At 32.1% G+C, this 22,894-nt stretch overlaps 7 protein-coding genes and 1 long non-coding RNA gene across 11 annotated transcripts; 2 read left to right on the forward strand and 6 right to left on the reverse strand.

The window, feature by feature from the left end:
- Positions 1-307: 307 nt before the first annotated feature.
- On the reverse strand, positions 308-6,149 carry LOC114880003 (VWFA and cache domain-containing protein 1). 4 transcript variants are annotated; one of them, XM_029195530.2, is made up of 9 exons: positions 6,062-6,149; positions 4,519-5,058; positions 4,091-4,456; positions 3,841-4,017; positions 3,294-3,763; positions 3,033-3,234; positions 2,055-2,959; positions 1,609-1,978; positions 308-1,521 (listed from the first exon to the last, which is right to left on the reverse strand). In XM_029195530.2, the coding sequence occupies exons 2-9, from the start codon at positions 4,991-4,993 to the stop codon at positions 989-991; spliced, it is 3,498 nt and encodes a 1,165-aa protein (XP_029051363.1). In that variant the 5' UTR covers positions 4,994-5,058; positions 6,062-6,149; the 3' UTR covers positions 308-988. The 4 variants fall into 4 exon arrangements, with proteins under 4 accessions (XP_029051363.1, XP_029051359.1, XP_029051361.1 ...); XM_029195526.2 differs by having other exon boundaries at positions 1,600-1,978; XM_029195528.2 differs by lacking the exon at positions 6,062-6,149 and adding an exon at positions 5,196-5,519 and having other exon boundaries at positions 1,600-1,978.
- Positions 5,918-6,359, forward strand: LOC114880007. Its single transcript, XR_003790014.2, has 2 exons — positions 5,918-6,009; positions 6,089-6,359. It is a non-coding gene; the product is annotated as an uncharacterized LOC114880007 (long non-coding RNA).
- A 95-nt stretch (positions 6,360-6,454) lies between these two features.
- LOC114880004 lies at positions 6,455-10,740 on the reverse strand. Its single transcript, XM_029195532.2, has 3 exons — positions 10,541-10,740; positions 10,169-10,326; positions 6,455-9,847 (listed from the first exon to the last, which is right to left on the reverse strand). Exons 2-3 carry the CDS (start codon positions 10,203-10,205, stop codon positions 6,972-6,974), a joined length of 2,913 nt encoding a protein of 970 aa, XP_029051365.2. The 5' UTR covers positions 10,206-10,326; positions 10,541-10,740; the 3' UTR covers positions 6,455-6,971.
- A 91-nt stretch (positions 10,741-10,831) lies between these two features.
- LOC114879999 (putative nuclease HARBI1) lies at positions 10,832-12,006 on the reverse strand (the record flags this gene model as incomplete). Its single annotated transcript, XM_046287779.1, has 2 exons — positions 10,832-11,825; positions 11,908-12,006. Coding segments are annotated over 2 exons (405 nt in total), but the record flags the coding sequence as incomplete, so codon positions are not given.
- On the reverse strand, positions 11,914-15,086 carry LOC114880006 (ankyrin-1-like). The gene is made up of 2 exons (XM_029195534.2): positions 12,202-15,086; positions 11,914-12,114 (listed from the first exon to the last, which is right to left on the reverse strand). Exon 1 carries the CDS (start codon positions 14,993-14,995, stop codon positions 12,419-12,421), a length of 2,577 nt encoding a protein of 858 aa, XP_029051367.2. The 5' UTR covers positions 14,996-15,086; the 3' UTR covers positions 11,914-12,114; positions 12,202-12,418.
- A 1,153-nt stretch (positions 15,087-16,239) lies between these two features.
- Positions 16,240-18,683, forward strand: LOC114879994 (transmembrane protein 64). Its single transcript, XM_029195504.2, has 4 exons — positions 16,240-16,417; positions 16,490-17,088; positions 17,162-17,323; positions 17,402-18,683. The coding sequence occupies exons 2-4, from the start codon at positions 16,558-16,560 to the stop codon at positions 17,564-17,566; spliced, it is 858 nt and encodes a 285-aa protein (XP_029051337.1). The 5' UTR covers positions 16,240-16,417; positions 16,490-16,557; the 3' UTR covers positions 17,567-18,683.
- LOC114879990 (alanine--glyoxylate aminotransferase 2, mitochondrial) lies at positions 18,412-21,037 on the reverse strand. Its single transcript, XM_029195499.2, has 8 exons — positions 20,721-21,037; positions 20,555-20,643; positions 20,278-20,462; positions 19,851-20,166; positions 19,586-19,789; positions 19,182-19,496; positions 18,863-19,114; positions 18,412-18,788 (listed from the first exon to the last, which is right to left on the reverse strand). The coding sequence occupies exons 1-8, from the start codon at positions 20,788-20,790 to the stop codon at positions 18,681-18,683; spliced, it is 1,539 nt and encodes a 512-aa protein (XP_029051332.1). The 5' UTR covers positions 20,791-21,037; the 3' UTR covers positions 18,412-18,680.
- Positions 21,038-21,258: 221 nt separating this feature from the next.
- LOC114879991 (evolutionarily conserved signaling intermediate in Toll pathway, mitochondrial) lies at positions 21,259-22,814 on the reverse strand. The gene is made up of 2 exons (XM_029195500.2): positions 21,693-22,814; positions 21,259-21,613 (listed from the first exon to the last, which is right to left on the reverse strand). The coding sequence occupies exons 1-2, from the start codon at positions 22,567-22,569 to the stop codon at positions 21,321-21,323; spliced, it is 1,170 nt and encodes a 389-aa protein (XP_029051333.1). The 5' UTR covers positions 22,570-22,814; the 3' UTR covers positions 21,259-21,320.
- Positions 22,815-22,894: the final 80 nt, after the last annotated feature.

Genomic DNA, 22,894 nt, shown 5'->3' on the forward strand with positions numbered 1-22,894 from the left:
ATTTTTCACGAATCACTGAAACATTTGAATAAATAAATAAGGAATTTTGATAATTTTTTGTATTTTTCATCCACAATAATAATAAAACTATACTTTTTCAACGACAATTATTATGTTTTAATAATTAAAATACTGATACAACGTGTAAATTACTCAAAAAGTAACTATTGTAAATTTCATTTATAAAAATAGTAAAATTTTCATTTACAATAAATCGCATTTTTCTTAAAGTAAACAGTAAAATATTGGCAAGATGATGTCATAAGTAGTTCAGTCATGTATACACGAAATATAAATCCTTACGAGATTGTCTCTTAAATCGTTATATTCTTTGATATAGAAGTTAACGTTTCTAATACAATAGAAACCTGTACATCTTTTCCAAAATAGTATCTCAATGTATAAAAATGTAAATATCTAATAATTATGCAATAATTTTATATCGGTCAATATTTTATCGTAAATCTTAAAACTACATAGCTTACACTTATAGAATATATAAATAATTAATCTGTGATGCTTACTTTTCAACTACGTACGTAATAGAAACAAACTGTAGAATCAAGTATCCCGTTATTTTATGCGTACAAAATTATTTAAAATGATATGTAAATTTCCAAAAGTAATTTCAATAATATGGGATACTTCAGTTACACCATTTGTTTCTTATATCAAAAATAGATGATTGTTCTAAGTAATATTCGAACACATTTAGATTTGTCGCGTCGCACTTAAGTAAAAACACACGATTTAATAAAAAGAAAAGTAATAACAGTAAAAGGTTTTCAGTTATTGCAACATATGTAATTACAATTAAAGTTCTCGTGTAAAATATTAATTTTAAATAATATTATTGGACATATATATCTCTATATATCACTGCAGTTTGTAGAAACTTAACATGTATGTAAAAAAGTTACCAACTTTTTTCTTAATTAAACAAATCTTACCTTAACAAGGTTTTTATTACATTTACTTAAAATACTCACTAACAGAAATTTGCTTCCATGTTACAATGAACAGTAACAGGTGCTAAAACATGATGAGGAGATCCTAAATGAGTTGTCGGAGACGGAAGGCAAATAGATCGTCTTCGAAGATCAGGTTCGGTGTTATTGCCAACTACCAATAATGGTTCAGCAAAAGTTTGTTGTTCAGAATCATCGTAGGGTGTCATTGTACTATACCCATGATCGCTATCACCTCCAGGTGGTTTCCTGTAGTTCGTCGATACTTTATATGGCGATATAGGAGGAATACTATCTTTTATAAGAGAATCTAAATTATTTTTCGTTTGTTGTAACTCCATAGGTTCTGCATCTCCTTCTAAATGTGTCATGCGTAACATATCAGGCGATGTATGTATATGCAAACACTGATGTTCTAAACCAGATTGCACAGAACGAAGTCTATAACAAAAGAGCATAATTCCTAATATTAAAAGAAACGCTAATATTCCACCAGCTACTGGTCCGACGGATGGCCATTCGTGTACTGCAATTTCTTCGGTTGACTGGGAATCTAAAAACAAAATAAAAATCTAATTAAACATTCTATTTTGAAAATAGGATCTATATATTTAAGAAGGAATTCACATACTATATATACCATCGCTAAGGGGTATATAAGACCCAAGAATGCCTCTGAAACATCGGGACATGTCGCTACAAAACGGAGTTTGTAAAAGTGTTTCTCCGTCGCTATCTACATGGCACCATTGGCAGCCTACTATTCCTAGACAATCGTTTTCTGTCTTAAATGCCTTACAATCAATGGACGGACAGATTTTTAAGTTTGTAGATTGTATCCAAGACATCTGTGAGCTTCCTCCGTGTTCATACATTACTGGACAGGGTTCGAGATCACGCATATCGTGCATATTATACTCCGCACAGTTTGAAAAATATAAAGCACATTCACAGGGACATTCGCACTCCGTTTGTTCCATTCTTTTACAATTCAAACACGAACGATCCATCTATGATAATTCAAGATACTTTTGTTAAGCATTAAGAACATTGATATCCACAAAGAGTAGTTATGTTATTACTTACAGTGCTGCACGGACAGAATGCTCTCAATAAATTGCAAGTTATGTTAACTACTCCCAAAAATACATTTGTTCCAGGTACAGCTGCTACTTGGTACTTGACACAATGCTCACCATGGACGATATTCGTAAGTACTTCATTGAGGGAAGTGTTAAACTGATAGTATCTTTGTACAGTACCATCTAAATAATTTGCACATGCTTTCTTTTTTACAAAGAATTCATGATTCAATATATCATTTGCAACTAACAGTTCTTTATGCGTCAAATGTTGTTGTTCAATCTTTCCGACTGGTTCTAACAATGCTGGATGAGATACCAAGTATCCTTTGTCATCCATTAGGAAACATTTCACTGTAACATTATTGCAAAATGGAAACATTTCTTTTAAGAGCCTAGCAATGAAACCCATTGTTACGTCCATAGAGAGAACTGCTACAGCAACATCGTTTGTTCTGGATTCTGAATTACGATGAACTGTACGACTCAAAGTAATAACGTATCCAGAACCACCTGCGCTCAAATAAGGAGGTGTAAAGATTAATTTTCCAGGATATTCCAATGATTTCCCATACCACATTCGTCTTTTAGGATCAAAACTAGAATCAAGCATGATTCCTGGGTATATTTCTAAGACTCCGCTCACAGTCCCAGTAATATATCTTCTTATTATAAATTTATTTAAAGCACTTCCTGTGTGTCTATCTTTAAAGTGCCCTAATATTTGAGTCAACGTGGCTACATCTGGTCTAACAGACTGATGAAGGCCAGGATTAGCTAAGACACCTGTTAAATCTTTTAGATACGCCATGTAACTTTGAACAGTTACAGCAGGCCCGGTTTCCAATAATTTCAACTGTTCTACTGGTGACTGGAAACACCATGGAGAAAGATAAACCACTCCTGTTGCTAGAAAATAAATATGTATATATATATTTTTTCCTAAAATTTAAAGCTACACTTTTCATGATTATCAACTTACACAAAGTTAAAAGTTTGTTGTGGTAGGTACATAGAATACTTTTATCGGTAATACTATGTAACAGTAGGTCGAGACGATGATGCAAAATATTTGTCGATGACGTTGGCACTAATTTTGCAACAGGTATTACACTTTCATTAGTTGCTGACACCAAACATACTATCAGATCTTTATAGGCCAAATGTTTCCATCTATACCATTTCTAAAAAATAAAATCTAAATCAATATAAACTGTACGAATATTGATAAATATTAATATACCTGTTCTCCTAATCTTGTTTTCATATTTAGAACACCTTCGTATTGCTGAATCATCGTATTTACGGTCTCAGGACTAATATTTTCAATGTGATGCAAGTTAACTTTGAAGGGTTGATCCATCATCATTTCCATTCGCGGAAAATCTTTATGAATCCAAACTGTACCTTTGCTATCAAATAATATAGCATATATATGGAAACCGGCATTAAAATATGTTATGTCATCAAGAAAATTTCGTAATTTAATATCTAAAGATATCAGTGCTTTGTCTGTAATATGTCCAATAGATAAAGTCATTGTTTTACTATACAAGTCAAAATATGGATCAGACAGGTAATAATCTTTTTTATGTTCTCCTGAACATTTCAAATCAGAGAATAATTTTGATATTTCATAACCAAGCATATTCTGTGTTGGAAGAGTTAAAATACTACTATTGTACTTGTTATCATTTGTATGTGCCTCTTGATCTACGAAAAAAAGTATAGCGTTAATTATATAACAACAGAAAATATAAACAATTACATATAATACAACTTAAGCACACCTGAAAGAATCAGAACTGTTCTTAAGTAACCATTCACTTTCCCTGTAGATATCATGCTTTTTATCTTCTTTATGGGCAAAGTAGCTTTAAGTACATTAGTCAAATGTATAAATACTATTTCACCCTTTACATTTTGCAGCAATTTGTTGAAATTAAATTCCAATGTATCATTTGTTTCTAAAAATTAAATAAGATGATTCTGTAAAAACAAGCTAATGACAATACTTACAAAGTTTAAAATAAATTATACCTGTCCTGATTAAGCTGTGAATATAGCGTGCTAACTGAAACTTATTGACATCTGTTGCTTTCAATAAACCATCTTTACAATATATAGAATTATTGCTAGAGAGACCAATAACATTAATATGGTCTGACTGAGACAGCATGTCAATTATTGTCTCTGCAGTTATCTGAGCTAAAGTAATATCCCCTTCAGACATGAACATGCCATGCTCAAGTAGCAATAAAACTTTTTTGTTTGGACAATACTGGGACAACAAAAGAGGTCCAATATTGTGACCTGCACTGGGTGGACCGCACATAGTAACAGGATACATAAAAGGTAACAGATGTAAGTTCTTCCATTCCTGACTTCTTATATTAATTGCCAGAGCTGAAATATATACAGAAACATGTAAAAAACAAACAAAAACATTAAATAATTAAATTCAATACCTTGAGCAATCTGTGAGCAAAAATCAGACAACCCATTTGATATGATATCTAATCCACTTAAAGATCCAGAATAAATGAATTGATCTTCATTCTTCGTTAAAATCGGCTCTACAACGTGGTAACTTTGTTTAAGAAGTTCCGCGTAGGACGATAGTTTCTTGTTTAATTTATCGGTCAATAAATTTAGCTTGCTGTTCAAACTCCTTGAAACATTTACAAATTCCATTTCGTTAAGCAATATCTCGAAGGATTTTAAACCGAGCTCCGAATCTGTGATCGACCGAAACTCGTTTGACAATCGGACCACGATATCTCGTAAACATGTTCCATTCAATGGTTCCGGATTCACCTGTTTTCGTAATGTTTTACCGAACTGACATTTTGAGTCAGTAGTCGAATCATCTTCGGCTATAGTGTACAAATTCAGAAACACTGTCACGATGAATCCCAAATGCAAAATCCTATCGACGATCATTCTGTCAACGGTACGAATAATTTAAATGCACCGTTTGTTACTGACATTAGCGGCTCAGAATTCACCTAAAATTACAGATTAGTGTTAACGATCACAGTATTTAGACAGTGTTCATTCAAAGAGACAGAAAAACAATCATTATATCTGTTAAGTATAACGTGTATATTTTCTGTAACCTTAAAAATTCGTTATGCCGCCATACCGACGCGACCACCACAAACAAGGTTGACAAGTATACAACTGGAAATATTACTTTCCTAGTCCTATTACTTTCTAACTGAAACCCAACCGATATGTCCTTAGTATTCTCAATATTATCTTGTGGTTTTATAAACCTTCGATTCTCCTTTCTTATTTTTAAATGTTATTCTAAATATTATACATGAAATAATGCGCTATTGCGCTGCAGTGCAAAAAATGTAATGGATAGCCGAGATTTTTCATTTCAAAAATAGATAAATTAATGAAATCAATTATTTGACAAAAATTAGAACTACGATTAATGAATTACAACAAAAGATTTCATTTAAATATTCATTTATAATTACATTTATCCTAACCATCATGCTCTCTCATCGCTGCTATCTCCTATACGTCATATACAAAAAGACTGGATATGCTTTTGTTCTCGAGGAGTCATGATCTTTTAGGATAAATAGTCAAAGATTTAATGTAAGTCAGTATTTAAATTTTGAATGTGTATATTATTTTTAAGTTTTAAAAATGCCGATAAAACGGGGTACAGATTCAATCCCAGCGCCATCTATACAAAAGTTGCGGAAACTACTCAACAACTTACCGACTTATCGACTCTGTCAGTCGATAAATTGCTGTGTACCTTCTGATAAACGGTTTTTTAATGTCTTTTTCTAGGTTATTAAGAAGTGGCACAAAATGATTCCTATAATTCACTATTACTACAACTTTTCGACTACCATTTAATCTTTAACTGGATAAGAGCTACTCCTTCTATAAAAACTTCTGGATCATCATTACCTGCTGTAATTTTAGTTACTGTAATCTTTTTCTTATTGATTGAATAAAAATAAAGCTCTACACTATACTTACTGGTAATAATCTTGCCTTCGATTTCAGGATGTCCCCATATAGTAATAGGACCATTCTCTCTAGCCATATTCTTAATATCTGCCAGGTATTTATCAAAAGTCGTTTCCTTGTCTGGAACCTTATTATATACCTTTTTCATCTTTAATATGACCAAGATTAGGAAAAGCAATATTCCCCGTGGGACAAAATAGCCCCCTAATTCTGCATCCTCCATAATTTTAATTTTGTATTTGTGAGTATCACTTGCACAATCTTTTCTGGATGATTCCACATTAAAATTTTATTGCTTGTAATCAGACCATTACTTTTTAGTTCATTCAACCCTTGTGCAACAGAATCAAAAAAACAATCCCCTTCACCTACAGCAGCTCCTATTTTAAAGCCGTTAGGTAATTCTTCTCTTAATTTCTTTAACAGTTTTTCATGTTCTTCTTTCTTTCCGCTATTTCCTTCTTTTATGAGTTTAAAAACTGAAATAGGATTTCTAGTAAGTTGTCTAGGAGCTCCTATTATGCCATATTTTGATCTTGTTGACCTTGCATGAATTTTAGCCATTAATAACTATTTAAATAATAAAACTTTCATCACATTATTACTAAAATAGTATTACAATTCAACATATTTCTTTAATAAAAATTTAATCATCCATAGATGTCAGCGATATAGTTGATAATGGTGTTCTAAAGAGAACTTAATTAAAGCCAACCAAAACTGATGATAGTAGACGGAAATCTCGATTTCTCTTTGCTATTCTTAAATCAATCTCTATTAATTTAGTATTATATATCTCTAGAAACTTAAATAATACAACCATCTCTAGCGCCCAAAACTAAGGGCCGCGAGAGCTTTTTGTTTTGGAATGTGTTGGTCTACTCAGTAGACTTTACTGTGTAAGATCATCTATATTTTCTTATTTTGTTTTCTCTGTCCCGCTAATATTCTGTTGTTGCAGTGATATACCATCTAAAAAGGTAGAAGGAGCTTTTTTAACTTCTTTATGTAATATATTAAGTATTTTATTTGTCGGGTTACTTTTGATAAGATTATCTAAATAATTTGTTTTGTTTCCTTCTTTATCAAAACAAAGATCATGCAGTTTTTCAAAAGTAAAACAAATATTAAGTCCTACTCTATCTAATATCTTAGATAAATTATTTGGTGTAAAGAGTCTTTTCTCTGCTAAAAAGTGATTTAAATAATTTTCTTTATTAAAACAAGATTTATAAAAATTTACTAAAATAGAAGAGGCATTATTTCCTGCCATGGACAATATTTTGGATAAATTACTTGCTGTAAAACCTGCTCTATAGAAATCATCTAAAAGCTGTGTTCTATTTCCTGCCCCATCAAAACAAACATTATGAAAATCTATTAAAGCAAAATAAATATTAGCTCTTGCTCCATGTAATATACTACATAAATTACTCGGCGTAAAACTTTCTTTCTCATCTAAAAAATGGTACAAATACTTTTTTGTTTCTCCTATAAAACAAAAATCGTGAAATTCTTCTAGATTACCTGCTACGCCACTCAATATATTGCATAAATCACCCAACCTAAAACCTACATTACAGAAGTCATTTAAAAGCTCTGTTCTTTCTCCTTTATCATCAAAACAAACACTATGCAATCTTTGTAAAATAGAAGAAGCATGAACTCCTGCTCCACATAACATACAGGATAAGTTACCAGGCTCAAAACCTGCATTATAGAAATCATTTAAAAGTTTTGTTCTTTTCCCTTTGACGTTAAAACAGACACTATGCAACTTTTCAAAAGCATATTGAGCATTGACTCCTGATCCACTTAATATACTTGATAAGTTATGTATTGTAAAACCATTTTTCTTAACAAAATGCTTTAAATGCTGTTTTTTATTTCCTTGCTCATCAAATAAAGTATTATATAGGTCTTTAAAAGCTTTTACAGCATTAGATCCTGTTCCATGTAAAATACTGGATATATTAGTCAGATTTATTTCTTCTTTTTCTAGAGTTTTTAAATATTGTGTTTTCTTTCCTTCTGCATCAAACCAAAGATCATATAAGCCTTTAAAAGCTTTTGCAGCATTAGATCCTGCTCCACTTAAAATACTGGACATATTAGGTAGATTTATCCCTTCTCTTTCTAAAGTTTTTAAATATTGTGTTTTGTTTCCTTCTGCATCAAACCAAAGATCATATAAGTCTTTAAAAGTTTTTGCAGCATTAGATCCTGCCCCACTTAAAATACTGGACATATTAGCTAAACTTATTCCTTCTTTTTTTAGAGTTTTTAAATATTGTGTTTTATTTCCTTGCGTATCAAACCAAAGGTCATATAAGTCTTTAAAAGCTTTTACAGCATTGGATCCTGCTCCATTTAAAATACTGGATATGTTAGCTAGACTTATTCCTTCTTTTTTTAGAGTTTTTAAATATTGTGTTTTATTTCCTTGCGTATCAAACCAAAGGTCATATAAGTCTTTAAAAGCTTTTACAGCCTTAGCTCCTGCCCTACTTAAAATACTGGATATATTAGCTAGATTTATTCCTTCTTTTTCTAGAGTTCTTAAATATTGTGTTTTCTTTCCTTCTGAATCAAACCAAAGACCATGTAAGCTTTTAAAAGCTTTTACAGCCTTAGCTCCTGCTCCACTTAACATACTGGACACATTAGCTAGGTTTATTCTTTCTTTTTCTAGAGTTTTTAAATATTGAGTTTTATTTCCTTGCGTATCAAACCAAAGGTCATATAAGTCTTTAAAAGCTTTTACAGCCTTAGCTCCTGCCCTACCTAAAATACTGGATATATTAGCTAGATTTATTCCTTCTTTTTCTAGAGTTCTTAAATATTGTGTTTTCTTTCCTTTTGAATCAAACCAAAGACCATATAAGTCTTTAAAAGTTTTTGCAGCCATAGCTCCTGTCCCACTTAAAATACCGGATATATTAGCTAGATTTATCCCTTCTCTTTCTAAAGTTTTTAAATATCGTGTTTTGCTTCCTTCTGCATCAAACCAAAGATAATATAAGTCTTTAAAAGTTTTTGCAGCATTAGATCCTGCCCCACCTAAAATACTGGACATATTAGCTAGACTTATTCCTTCTTTTTTTAGAGTTTTTAAATATTGTGTTTTATTTCCTTCTGCATCAAACCAAAGATTATATAATTCTATAAAAGTAACTTTAGCCTTAGCTCCTACTCCATGCAAAATACTGGATATATTAGGTAAATTTATTTCCTCTTTTTCTAGAGTTCTTAGATATTGTGTTTTATTTCCTTGTTCATCAAACCAAAGGTCATATAAGTCTTTAAAAGCTGTTTCGGCATTGGCTCCTGCTCTACTTAAAATACTGGACACATTAGATAGATTTACTCCTTCTTTTTCTAGAGATTTTAAATATTGAGTTTTATTTCCTTCTGCATCAAACCAAAGGTTATATAAATCTTTAAAAGCTTTCTCGGCATTGGCTCCTGCTCTACTTAAAATACTGGACATATTAGTTAAATTTACTCCTTCTCTTTTCAAAACCTCTAGACATTTTTTTCCTTCCTCTTCAATTAAAAAATCTAAGAATCGATTAAACCTAGGTGTCCCTTCTCTACCAGCAACACTTTTAGCAAATTTAGCTTCTTCATTGTGCAGCCTCTTCGACACTATGTCACCTTCGTCTATAACAGAACGCCTCCGTTTTCTAGAGCTAGGACCAGCTTTAGAACTTTCCTTGGCTGAACTCCTTGAACAACTACTTTGTTCGGATGGGGTAGTTCTAGCATCTCGTAACGGTTTCAAAGGCTCTTTGCCTAACATAAAAATTACCTCTTGTTCTGATTATCACTTTATTGCATGATATTACAGAAAAAAGAAATTATTTTTGATAACTCATGGTGTGAGCATAGGATATTAGATACCATATGTCAAGTGATTGCAATAATAACTATAAATCAGCATTCAGCGTAATCCAATAACTTTATGCTGTCAACAACCTATTAGTGTTAGGTTCAAAGTAATAAATTTGTTTTATATTATTTGAAATGCAAATTTTAATTCAGTCACTTGATTTATATTCGTAAATATAAGAATTTCTTATGTAAGAATGGTTAAATAGATCAAATGTTACTTACAATCTGTATTATGACTAGAATTTAGTAGATGTTGCATCAATGCTGTTGGATCTTGAAAAACTATTTCCTCATAAAATTCAGATACCAAGCTCTTCTTTCCTAACTGTATTTCAGATGTTGTATGGAACTATTTTAATATGTGATATACATATAGTTACCTATTCAAAGCAATAACATTTACAATTTATTGTCGAGTTCACCAGAGTCCATAACTGCGACGCGCAGGTTGGAAGATAGTGGGGGAACTTAGTGAGCTTCGAACTCCTACTGCGGTAGGCGCTTCAATCGCGAGTTTAATATACAGGGTGAAAGAATAGTAGGGTGAAATAGGGAGAGTACAGAATGATACACGTGAGTAAAAAACCGTGCTACCCGTTATACACTCCAACTCCAAATGATGCACTTTCGCGTAGATGCACCGCGTGGAGGCGCCACAGCGACGCTGTGCGCAAGCGCATGGAAGTGAAAATTTCGCCAATCAGGGCCAAGATGCGCAAGAATGAACGAAAACTCGTCTTTTCGCAGTTACAGGGGTTAAACTTCGTCTTAGGGAACCAAAAAATGTATTTTTGTAGTTTTTGACCTGAAAAGTCCGAAAATGCAAGTTAAAAGTTTAGGAAACCATAGTTTAAAAGATACGAGTGTATAAAAATGTGTGTATGTACTTGGTGTACTTTGACAGGTCAGTACGATACCATATTGACTCTTCCCCGCATCCAATCCTTCGTTTGGACTCTATTTGTTGGGTGTGAGTGCCATCAGTTCCTATCGAATCCGAGGGGATAGTATCAAGAAATGGAAAAGAAATTTAGTGATGGAAAACTCTACATGTGCTTCAAAATTAATAAGTTTAAAATAAACGTATAAATCAATAAAAGATCACAATGCCAAATCTGGCAACGATCGACGTACCTGCCAACATTTTGAAGTTTGGAATAATCTTACCTGATCAACTTTATGATTATATTGTATTATTATATAGGGGAAGTTGGGGGTCATTGATACAGACATCATATCTCCGCATGGAAAACATCTAAGGTTATTTATCGATGCATAAATGAATTATAATATTGTATAATATATGAAATAATGTATATATTGTTTTTACTGTGTATAATAATAAGAAAATATACTTAAATACAAAAACTTAATGCTAAATTATTTAAATTACTAAAAATGATTTATACCTACTTCTTAGAAATATTATTACTATTTTATATTTAAGTTATAAATTCAAGGATTTTGTAAGTATTTTGTAATCATGAATATAATGTCTTTAGAAAGTATTCATAATAATATTTCTTTTATAGCCAGTAGATCGATTCGAGACATAGGCAAGCAATATAATAAACTACGCATACGGCACACGGCCTTTTAATAGTGCGAAGCATCTTTCAACAACAACTCTTGCAGACGATTGACGGAAATTGACATTTTTTTGTGCAGCGGTTGAATGTCCGTTATCTTTAAATGGAACCAAGAGATGTTGATGTAATTCATACGCAGAATCTCCAACTAAATGATTATCAAAAGGAAATTTACTGCCATCATTTAAATATTCAGCAACTTCCAATTGTCTGAAGACTCTCTGGTCATGAACTGATCCTGGAGAACCCACATAACAATGAGTAATCATTGCCCTGTGATTACACACCACCTACAATCAATAAAAAAATTAAGAATACAAGCATAAATAAAATTAATACATAACTTTTATAGATATTGTAGTAAGAGTCTACCTGAAGTTGAATGGAATGGTATCCTTTTCGATTTATATAATCTTTAGAATTTTCTTTAGGTACTTCAATTTTAATGTACGTTCCGTCTATAGCGCCAATCGTTCATACAAAACCATTATTTTCTTCAAATTTACGCATTGTAAGTTGAGCTTCATCACTCGAAGGCCAAGAAATACACTGAGGAGCCAGGTTGAACAATGCATGTGGCTAAGTAGATTATCAACAGAAATTGACAATTCATTTGCTATACGTTTTAAATTTTTAGTTAGAATGCCACATTTTCCTCTTGCATACCTTAACAGCGTATAGTATCCTATACCTGTTTTATTTGCTAAAGTGTATTTTATTTACAGTGTATTTCCGTTTTAATATCCAGCTTCTTATATTCTCTGCTATTTGGTACCTTATCGAGGTAGTAGTATTCTTTGCCATGTCAATAGCGATTTTGCAGAGATAAACATTACACAGGTTAACACGAATTTTTCACTAAATATTGACGTTAAACTTCTAGTTAGTATCTAGAAATTTTGCTACTTCTAGAAGTAGCTATTCTATCGCAAATGTAGGTATTAGGGCTATTCAAAGGCTTACAAGCATCTATTAAATTTCTTAAATCTTCACCACTTAGGTAACTCAATATGTTTTCAGTACAATAAGTTGATAATCCAAGACGGCTTTCGAAGAGAGACTGCAAAAACATATTGCCTTGTTCCAGTAACTTTTTTCTTTCTATGCCCCTCCTAAATCGACCATTTATGACACTAGCATATATTGGAAATTTTGTTTTATAATCATCTGATTTCAAGGCCTGTACTATATTTTTATTCCTTGCATATATTGCTAATTGACTTATACTCTTTGTCAGGATATCGTGAAAAGAAGTATTGCTATTATCAATCTTCTCGCCCCTCATAATTTCTATTTCTGCTTTACATTCCCTCTGAAAATTGCTAAATTTAATACCTATAATTTCATTATCATTAATTTCATTGTCACTAATTTCATCGTCACTAATTCCATCGTCATTAATTCCATAGTCACTAATTCCATAGTCACTAATTTCATCGTCACTAATTTCAATGATGCTAGTTTCATCGAAATTAGTCAACTTTAAATTTCTTGCACTTACGTATAAGCCTGCAGTATTTACTTTAACTATGTACTGTTTAAGGATCTCAGCAACTTCGTCATAATAATCACTCTCAGAATCAGAGTTATTACGTTGAAAATTAGATCTATCATGCAAGTATTGAGCAATGAGCATAGCACATTCAAGTGGTGCATGACCATTTTGACTTATGTTGATGTCAGAACCATATTCTAGAAGAGTATTAACAACTTGTGCATGTCCTTGTGTAGAAGCAATATGAAGTGGTGTTCTACCATTCTCATCTCTAAAGTCAACTGCAGCACCAAATTCCAAGAGAATTTCAACAATTTGCGAATGGCCGTTTTCAGCAGCAATATGAAGTGCAGTCATTCGATCTTTTCGTGTAGCGTTGACGTCGAGCCCTTTGTTTAAAAGCATTTTGCTAATTAGCTCATTGCCTTTCTTAGCAGAAAGATGAAGCAGTGTCATATCACCTTTTGCTAGATAGTTAACATCTGCATTGTATTCCAAAAGAGCTTCAACGACTTTTGTACATCCATTCTTAATAGCAGCTTGAAGTGTTGTTTCTCCATCTTTAGTTTTAGCATTAACATTAGCCCCCTTACTTAGCAGCAATGCAACAATTTCTCTCTCTTTATCAAGAGCAGTAAAATATAAGGCTGTTCTTCCATACTTATCACTAGCGTTAATATCAGCATCATGTTGTAAAAGAATTTCAACAATTTTTTTGCATTTCTTTTTAACAGCAATATTTAGTAACTCAGGACTATCTTTTATACCAGCTCCATTAGTTAAAAGTAGTTTGGTGACTTTTGCATCAATGTTTTCAAGAGCATAAAATATTGGAGTTTTTTCACTTTCATCTTTAGCATTAACATTAGCTCCATAGTTTATCAATAATTTGGCCATTTCCTTTTGCTTGTTGTTGGCTGCACTATGTAGAGGCGTAAAACCTTTTTTATCCGTCGAACTGTGTAACATATTAACATTAGCACCATACTTCAACAGGTCTTCAACAATTTTCAAATATCCTTTCTCAACAGCAGTATGCAGCAATTCAGGATTATTTATATCTTTAGGATCAACAGTAAAACCATATTGAAGAAGAGTCTCAACGATCTCTTTTCTAAACTCGTATACTGCGACTTTAAGAGAGCTTCTGTTGCTTTGATTATTAATATCAGGACAATATTTCAAAATATCCTTAACAATCAGTAAATATCCTTTTTCAACAGCAAGATACAGTGTAGTCTTGCCATTCTTATCCTGGGCATCAACCTTAGCCCCATGTTCCAGGAGTAGTTTTACAACTGTTTCATGACCTGCTGTAGTGGCCACATGAAGTGGCGTTAAATTATCCTTCGCATTAACATTAACATCAGCACCTGTACTCAATAATAATCTGACATCTTCTTCACTACCTCGTTGAGATGCAAAATGTAGTGGTGTATACTCTTCCCCGACTTTGAAAGAATAAATATAAGCCCTATGATTTAGAAGATCTTCACCAATCTGCACATATCCATTGCCAGCAGCAACATGAATTGGAATTTTACCGTAATTGTCTACAGCATCAGCATAAGCTCCCCGATTCAAAAGGAGTTGAGTAATTGCCGCTTTTCCAGTTTGAACTGCATCATGCAGCGCAGTCAAACCGTGTACATTTCTAGCATCAACATCAGCACCTCTATCTAGAAGCATCTCAACAATTTCTCTGTTACCCTTCATAACAGCTAAATGAAGTGGAGTATCAGAGGGATTCTTGTTTTTACTGTTAACTTTGGAACCATTCATTAAAAGTAGTCTAGCAATTTCTGTATGTTCATTTGCAATAGCATCACGAAGTAAAACGTATCCTTCCGACCATGCTTGTGAATAAGATAGACCGTAAGAATTGATTAACTCGCGTACTCTTTTTAAATCTCCATCACGAACCGCAGAAATTAAACTGTAGTTTATTTCTGATCTGCGTGGCATTATGTGCGTATGTTTATACAGGAACAAAGACGAGTAAAATCCACAATGGGTATGTTACAAGTTACAGATCCAACAAGATCCAACAAGACCAAACAAGACGCTTTGCTTTTGTTCTGGAAGGGTCGTGAATTTGTGCCTGTGGCAACCGGCGTCGAAGTCGGTAAAGAAGAAAACGCCTTCAAGAAAATTCGCTTGCTGTTCATTTATTATATTTGTGGCGCTGTGGGGTAATGGTAATGTAGAACGGATGTTCGGCATGAATTCACTGTCGGTAAATGCGTGCTCTTCTTACCTCCACCTCACTTTACGTACTATATATGATTCAATGTGTTAGTTTCGACAGTTTTTCGAAAATATCTCGAAAACTAAGGCCGAGCGGCGGTTATATGTATCGGAAAAAGTTGTTCAAAATGTTGATTTCTACAACATATTTAAAAATCATCGAAATCGAAGTTGCCGTCCATAATCTAAATAATTACTCAATGATTTCGGCATGCGTTGCCGGCCGCCAAAAGGCGGCCGGAATATTCATCTGACCTAACCTAACCTAATTCACTGTAGTTAAAGCTTGGATTAGGTTGGTATAAAAATATTATTGATATGCAGAATATACATAATTAATATCATCGACTAATTGATACATTGTAATTCTAGTATTCTTGTACATCGATACCTTTTAAAAAACAATTGAAAATAGCAGATTTCACAGCATCAGAACCGCCTTCAAATTTTCAAATCTGTCTCAAGTATTCCTGCCGTTATAATTGCGTCGGTAAAGTAGGGAAGGACACCCAAATGATAACAAATTTTTTCTCGAGTCGCCAAAAATCCTTCTTGGAATCATTATTTTTATTAAAAAGAAACCTATTTCCAACATTTCAGCTAATTTGAAGCATGGAGGTTTTCGGAAGTACAGCCACAATTTCTATTGATCAATTTTATGGGTAAACTTTACCTCAGGGGACCAAAAATTATGGCCTTTTTTTACACATTACATGTGTACGTTTCTTCGCCTTACCGTAATCGATAAGGTAGTTGTGCCAGTAAGGTATGGTAACAGATGAACTGCCAAAACAGGCACGACTGTTATGCCGACTGTGGAAACCTCTCTTCATACTGGGGGGACACTCGCCCCAAAAATGACCACCCTTCGGTAACAAAGGCATGTCCAGTCTTCTACTATCTATAATCACTGCTGTAATGCAGACCTAACGTCACCTGGGGATGTCTGGGACCCCCAAAATCATAACACCTCGAAAACAGTAGCATGTCCAGTCCTTTTTGTATTTGTAATCACTGCACGATTTGTGTTTTCATCGTAAAAGTTATATGTTTTACCATGAATATACACAACAATGTAAAAGTCCAATGTAATAATTAATTTCCTTATTTTATTAGTGTCATTAATTTGACATAACATTGGTAAGGATGAAATGTCTGTATATCTAAAACATTATCATATACATGCAATAATATTTCATACATTTTAAACAGGTCATAACAGAAGAATGGCACTGAAATGAGTATTTTAGTATACATAATGAATAATAATTGCATTGGACATGGATATAATTAATATAGAAAACGTAGAAGCTGGTGTGCGTCCATCAAAAAGTTCTACTCCAATACAATGCAATTGCATCCATTCAAACTCAATATGTTACGTTATTGTAACAGTTGCTACCCTAGCTCTTCTGGGAGCAATTGTTTTCATCTGTAGGGACTATATTAAAATCCTACTTTATTGGATTGAACATCAAAACATATGGGTTGTTACTGTAATATTCATTGCACTGTTTAGCGTGGTTTCATTCCCTATTGTAATTGGTTATTTATTTCTTATCATTGCTAGTGGTTACCTCTTTGGTATATTAAAAGGTATAGTAATGGTAGTGTTATCTGCCAATTTGGGAATAGCCATAGCACATGTTACTCTTAGCGCGTTGTCATCGAAATTGCCTATTGGAACACTTTTACAAAATAACACTGCAAGAGCAATTCTTAGGGTTATTTCTGGACCACAAACTTTTAAAGTTGTGTTGTTTGCCAGATTAACTCCGATCCCCTTTGGTCTACAGAACACAATTTTCGCGGTATGTATATTTTGACAAAAATAAATCGTGTTTATAAAAGTTTATATTAAAAATAATGTATATAAATATCCAGGTTAGTAATATGGGTGGTTTTCAATACCATGTAGCTAGTGCATTAGGCTTACTACCTGCTCAGATCATCAACATTTATCTTGGTAGTAGTTTAAGATCTATGCAAGATGTTCTTGAGGATAAATCAACAGCAGCAACTGGTTACATTGTCTTCTGTTTTCAGGTATATCATTCTGTTTTTTTCTCATCAAAATATTAAGATTGTTTGAACACAATATATATTTTTTCATTTCATTTTCAGATTTTAATAGGCATTTCATTAATGGTGTATGTTGTACAAAAAGCACGAAGGGAACTTCAGTTAGCATTGTTAGAAGCTGATCTTGCTTCAATGACAGATTCTTCTCATTACCTTCTTGACACGCTCCCAGATTCTAAAATAGTTCTAACTAACTTAATTGCTTAAAGGTTTGAAAGAAAATTTTATTTTACTAATGGGTACCTACATGTTTCATACTTAATATGACCCATATTATTTATGACTAATGACAGAAGTAAAATTTAATACCTTTTCAGAATTCAGAATTAGATTTCATTAACTAAACAGATAATTATTGATCTTTTTTTATATCATATTCTAAAAGAACTGAGTATTTTATAATACAAGCAATAATGGGAAACTGTATAGCTGAATACATTTGAGCAGTTTTTAGACAATAACAGGAACTGATAGAGTCACGTGTTCATATTATTTCTTTTGATACTCTAATTTTGTGCCAAATCTCATTTCCATTTATTAAAAGTCTTCATGCATTATATTTTAATTCGTTATAAGAAATTTGACTGCATTTATATTTGTCAGTATGTCTTCATTTTTATGTTCTGTTGACAGCCTTACACATTTTTATTTAGGAGAATATAGTTTCTTCTTATAATGCTGTTATAAATAGGTCTTCCATTAAACTGATTAATTGTTAGAATTTTAAGAAACATGGAGGTTCTTAAATACTCAGATCAAAATCTATAATTTATTTAACTTAAAATGGATGAAACTTATTGTTCTCGTTTATCTGCATATAATTTTATATATTAGTTTAACTTAAAATACATGATTAAAAAACGACGTGTAAAAATACATTTACCATTGTAAAATAATTACCATGACAATTGCATTTGTATAAAAATAATTATTCCGTCAAGAAAATTATCGAGTAAACTTACGCATTTTATCAGGAAGACTGAAACTATGGTAAAAGGTATCAAATGTTCACATTAATTCGTTACATTTTTGTTAACTTGGACATCTGTTTATCCGATTCTATAAAACGTATTATTAGTTTATTAGGAAAACATACGTTTGTACATACATAGTGATCAATCTTTATTGTCTATGGATATTGTGAATCATTAGCATCATGTACAATTATATTGTAGTGACTGCAGTGTAGTCACAAAATCTGCATGTTAAATTAAGGTGTAATAACAATAAAGAAAGAAATTATATTGTACAAATGTAATATAAATGACTATACCAAACAAAAAGGATTGTATTCGCTTAATGTATTAAATTGTTCTTTGATCTATTTATGGTATTTTTCTTTATGAACTTCTAATGCTCTTCTTATAACTGCAACTGTAAAATTTGCATCTTCCTTTGTTATACATAAAGGTGGTTTTATTCTCAATACCTATGTATAAATAATTATAAATATATAAATATATAAATATATAAATATTTAAATATTATAAATATTTAACTCACATTCCCATGTACTCCTCCTTTTCCGAGAAGAATTTTCATATTCTTTATATCTTCAAAAATATCAAGCATGTGCTCAGCTTTTAATGGACTTCTTGTCTCGGCATTTGAAATTAGTTCAACTCCAATCATTAATCCTTTCCCTCTAACATCTCCAACAATATTGGGGAATTCTGATAACAACGTACTTAATTGTTTAATCAGGTAAGTACCGACCTTATGTGCATTCTCCTGAAGACGTTCATTTTCTATGATCTGAAATAGAATTATTCATATTCCAACAATATTTTAAATAATTAATATTTTAATAAGCGATACTTACATCAAGCACCGTTATCCCTACGGCGCAAGCAAGCGGATTTCCTCCAAATGTATTGAAATGTAAAGCGGCATTTAGACTCTCAGCAATTTCGGCGCTTGTTACTACTGCGCCTAGAGGAAACCCATTACCTATACCTTTCGCTAATGTCACTATATCCGGTTCAACCTTATGGCTTTCAAAGCCCCAAAAATGCTCCCCTGTTCTACCAAAACCAGTCTGAACTTCATCCGCTATACACAGACCACCTTGTGCATGGATATAATCATATACTTTCTGAAGAAAGTTTTTAGGATATTGTACTGTTCCTCCTATTCCCTAAAAATTACATAATGCTTATCGATAGTAGCTATAATTAAAAAAACAAAAATCAATTATTTTGCATTATTCGTATGGTAATAAGGTACCTGAATACTTTCAGCTACAAATGCTGCTATACTGTGTTTGTATGGCAAACTAAATTGAAATGTCTCCTTAAAGTCATCAAAGTATTTATCTGAAGCTATACATTCCTTCTCCCCACAGGCACAATTCCTTCCACTTACTTGTACAGGGGAATCTCTGCAGCTGGAACCACCCCAACTACCCTTGTATACATCTGGGTATACTATCTGAAATAATTAAATAGTATTAATATAATGATGAAGGATCTAATATTTGTATTGCACTTACGTGCATGTAACCAGGTGGTTGTACAACAAAAGGATATTTCCAGTTACTTAATGCAGTAGATGCTGAGGTTCCATAAGTTGCTCCATGATAGCCGTTTTTTAAAGAAACAATATTTTGATTGCGAGTATAAAGTCTAGCCATCAAAAATGCTAACTCGTTAGCTTCAGATCCACTGTTTGTTAAATAGACTACTTTTAACTTTCCTGAAAATTTACCGATCAACTTGGCCACATATTCTTGTAGACGAGGTTGCATGTAGACAGAAGATACATGGTTCAATTTCGATGCTTGCTCAAATATAGCAGCTACTATTTTTCTGAAAAGTAAAAAACAATGATTTTTATTGCTCGATAAATATTTAAATTTCAATTGTATTCGTGTTAACTTTTCAAAACTTTGTTATCAACAGCTAATAAGATTTTCTTACGGATGAGAATGTCCTACAGATACGGTAGCGACACCGCCAAACATATCCAAATATCGTTCTCCTCGATGATCCCACAACCACTGTCCTCGGCCTTCGTGTATAATTAGCGGTTCTTTGTAAAATGGTTTTAGAGAAGGAGATACAATCGTCTCGTGTGCCCTTTTCATGTCTTCGTAGCATTTGCCCTAGATTAAAAAGACATCGTTAACTTAGGCAAAACCCAATCGATAAACTCAATAGATAAAATTAAAATTTCTACAATAACATGAAATATTACCGTATACGTTGGAGGTACATGTTTGCAAGCGGGCATTTCCAAACAATTTCTTACATCATTTACAAAAAATCTATTTTGTATGATAAACCCTAAAAGAATAATTGAATGAATTTTTACTACATGATCCATTAAAACTTTAAATTTTAATTAATAAAAAGATACTTACACTTTAAGTATGATAAATATGATGTATTAATATAAGCTGAAGATGCGCTTATAAATTTATTTACTTGCATGTTTGTTTAAAAGTCAATTTATACTCGCAAATTCTATTTTCTATTTTATTAGAAAATTAATATTCACTTTTATAAAACTTGTACTGGAAAGTGTTTTAACCGTGTAAAGAACGATCACTTACTGGCAGTACATGATTATGCATGCACAAGTTTAAAAGTTAAACGAATTTATTTTGATATGAACATTCATTATCTAAATGTAGATACGCTCCCGAAGGAGGTCAAAAAATTCGTTTAAGAATACTGATAAATACGCATTGTTTCATTGCGAATTAAGTGTTCATCGTGAATATCAATGTTGTTTTTATTTCGAGTGAAACTTTAATTCACATCCTGTAAATGCAAATTATCTAAATTACTCAAATTTTACAAGAAAAAAATATATCTTTAGGAATTTACTTACTTTGCTACTGGCCATTAATTATTCTGAGGAAGTTTCTGATATGTGGACAAGAAGAAAGATAAATATTAAGCATTATAAATACTTTATTTATACATTTTTATGTTACTTATGCTCATAAACCATTAAACTATTCTTTCAATGCACCTGTATCAGAAGGTAATTGTTCCATAACAGGTTTATTTTCACCTTGTTCAATAAGTGCTTTTTCTTGCGTGAGTGATTTCAATTTGAACACTATTGGTATATGTTCTAGAATGGGATTTGTTTTTTCTAAGCACCTTATCCAAGATAATAGAGAATCTTTGGAAGAGGTACCAGTAGCACATATCGCATAATACACACCATCAGGCTGTTCATGAATGGTATAAGGTATTTTAAAGTGATGCCTTTCCCAAAAGGGAATTTCTAAATTAGAAATATCTGAAAGAATACAGTAGAATGCATAAAAATCTTATTGCAGTCTAAAGTAAACAGTGTTTAAGGCACAGTTCGATCTTACCATCATAACTCTCATAAATAATTTCTCTTTTTATCGGTTCCCCTTTTAGTACAAAATAATCCATGCAGGTAGTTCCAATCCAAATAATAAAAGGACCTTCTACAGATAAGGATTTGTCAGTTGGTTGTACAGCGAGTAGTTCTTGTTGTGATCTGCTCATAACAGATACAATCCATGTATCATCAATAGCATCTGGTACATCTTTTGTTCTATATTCGGTAACATTGCTTTGTACATCTATGCTAGATATCTTTTCTATTGCTAATTGTGCTAATTCTCTGGGGTCTGTTGGCGGAGGTTCAGGGACTGGCCATGGATTTAAATGAGCAAATTTTGGCATCCAATAAGTCATACGCCAAAATTTTTTAATAACATAACTTCTTTCGCCAAAAATATTTAATATCATTTGCTGCATTTCATAATCAGGCATCACAAAATTATCTTCCATTTGTGCAAGCAATTCTATAGCTGTATCTTGTTGCTTTGGATAATGATAAGACAAGGCTTGATAAATATTCACTGGTATGAATTTCCCTTTTGGAAATACATCTAGTAATGCTTTATACGTTTCCAAATCTTTATTCACACCAAATTCATTCATGTATTTTAATGCCCTTAATATAAATTGTGTATGTCCTCTTAGCAAAGTATTCTCTTTAAGATATATACGTATTATTTCTAAGAATACTTCTTTCTCTTTGCTTTTTGATGCATCAAAATAATTGAGTGAAATATCACTGGATGCTTTTTTTCTTCTATTGTATAAAATTTGATTGTTGTGAAAAGCATGAACAATCATCACTTGTGGACTAAAATGTTCCTTAGTTATTAAAGATTTACTTAATGAAGTAAAAGCTCTTCTAATAAGTAAACTCATGTTAATAAATTATTCGAATTTTGTTGTTACATAAATTTAATACCATTTACAAATGTACATTATGTATGTATCTTTAACCTTCTTTATAACCTGTTTTCTTGATTATTAATAAATACCTTAATACATAAATGTACATGTGCAATTAACATTCTGCGTATGTTACATATTCTGAAAACATTAATAACAATTCTTAATTTCAAATATTAAAATATATCTTGTTTGACTAATATATAAATACATATATTTGATATAATGTAATAACACAGACTCATAAACGCCACCCAACGTAACAATGAAGTACTAATTTTAAGATCAAAAAAGGCCA

This window comes from Osmia bicornis, chromosome 11 (genome assembly GCF_907164935.1).
Source record: "Osmia bicornis bicornis chromosome 11, iOsmBic2.1, whole genome shotgun sequence".
NCBI classification, from domain to species: Eukaryota; Metazoa; Arthropoda; class Insecta; order Hymenoptera; family Megachilidae; genus Osmia; species Osmia bicornis.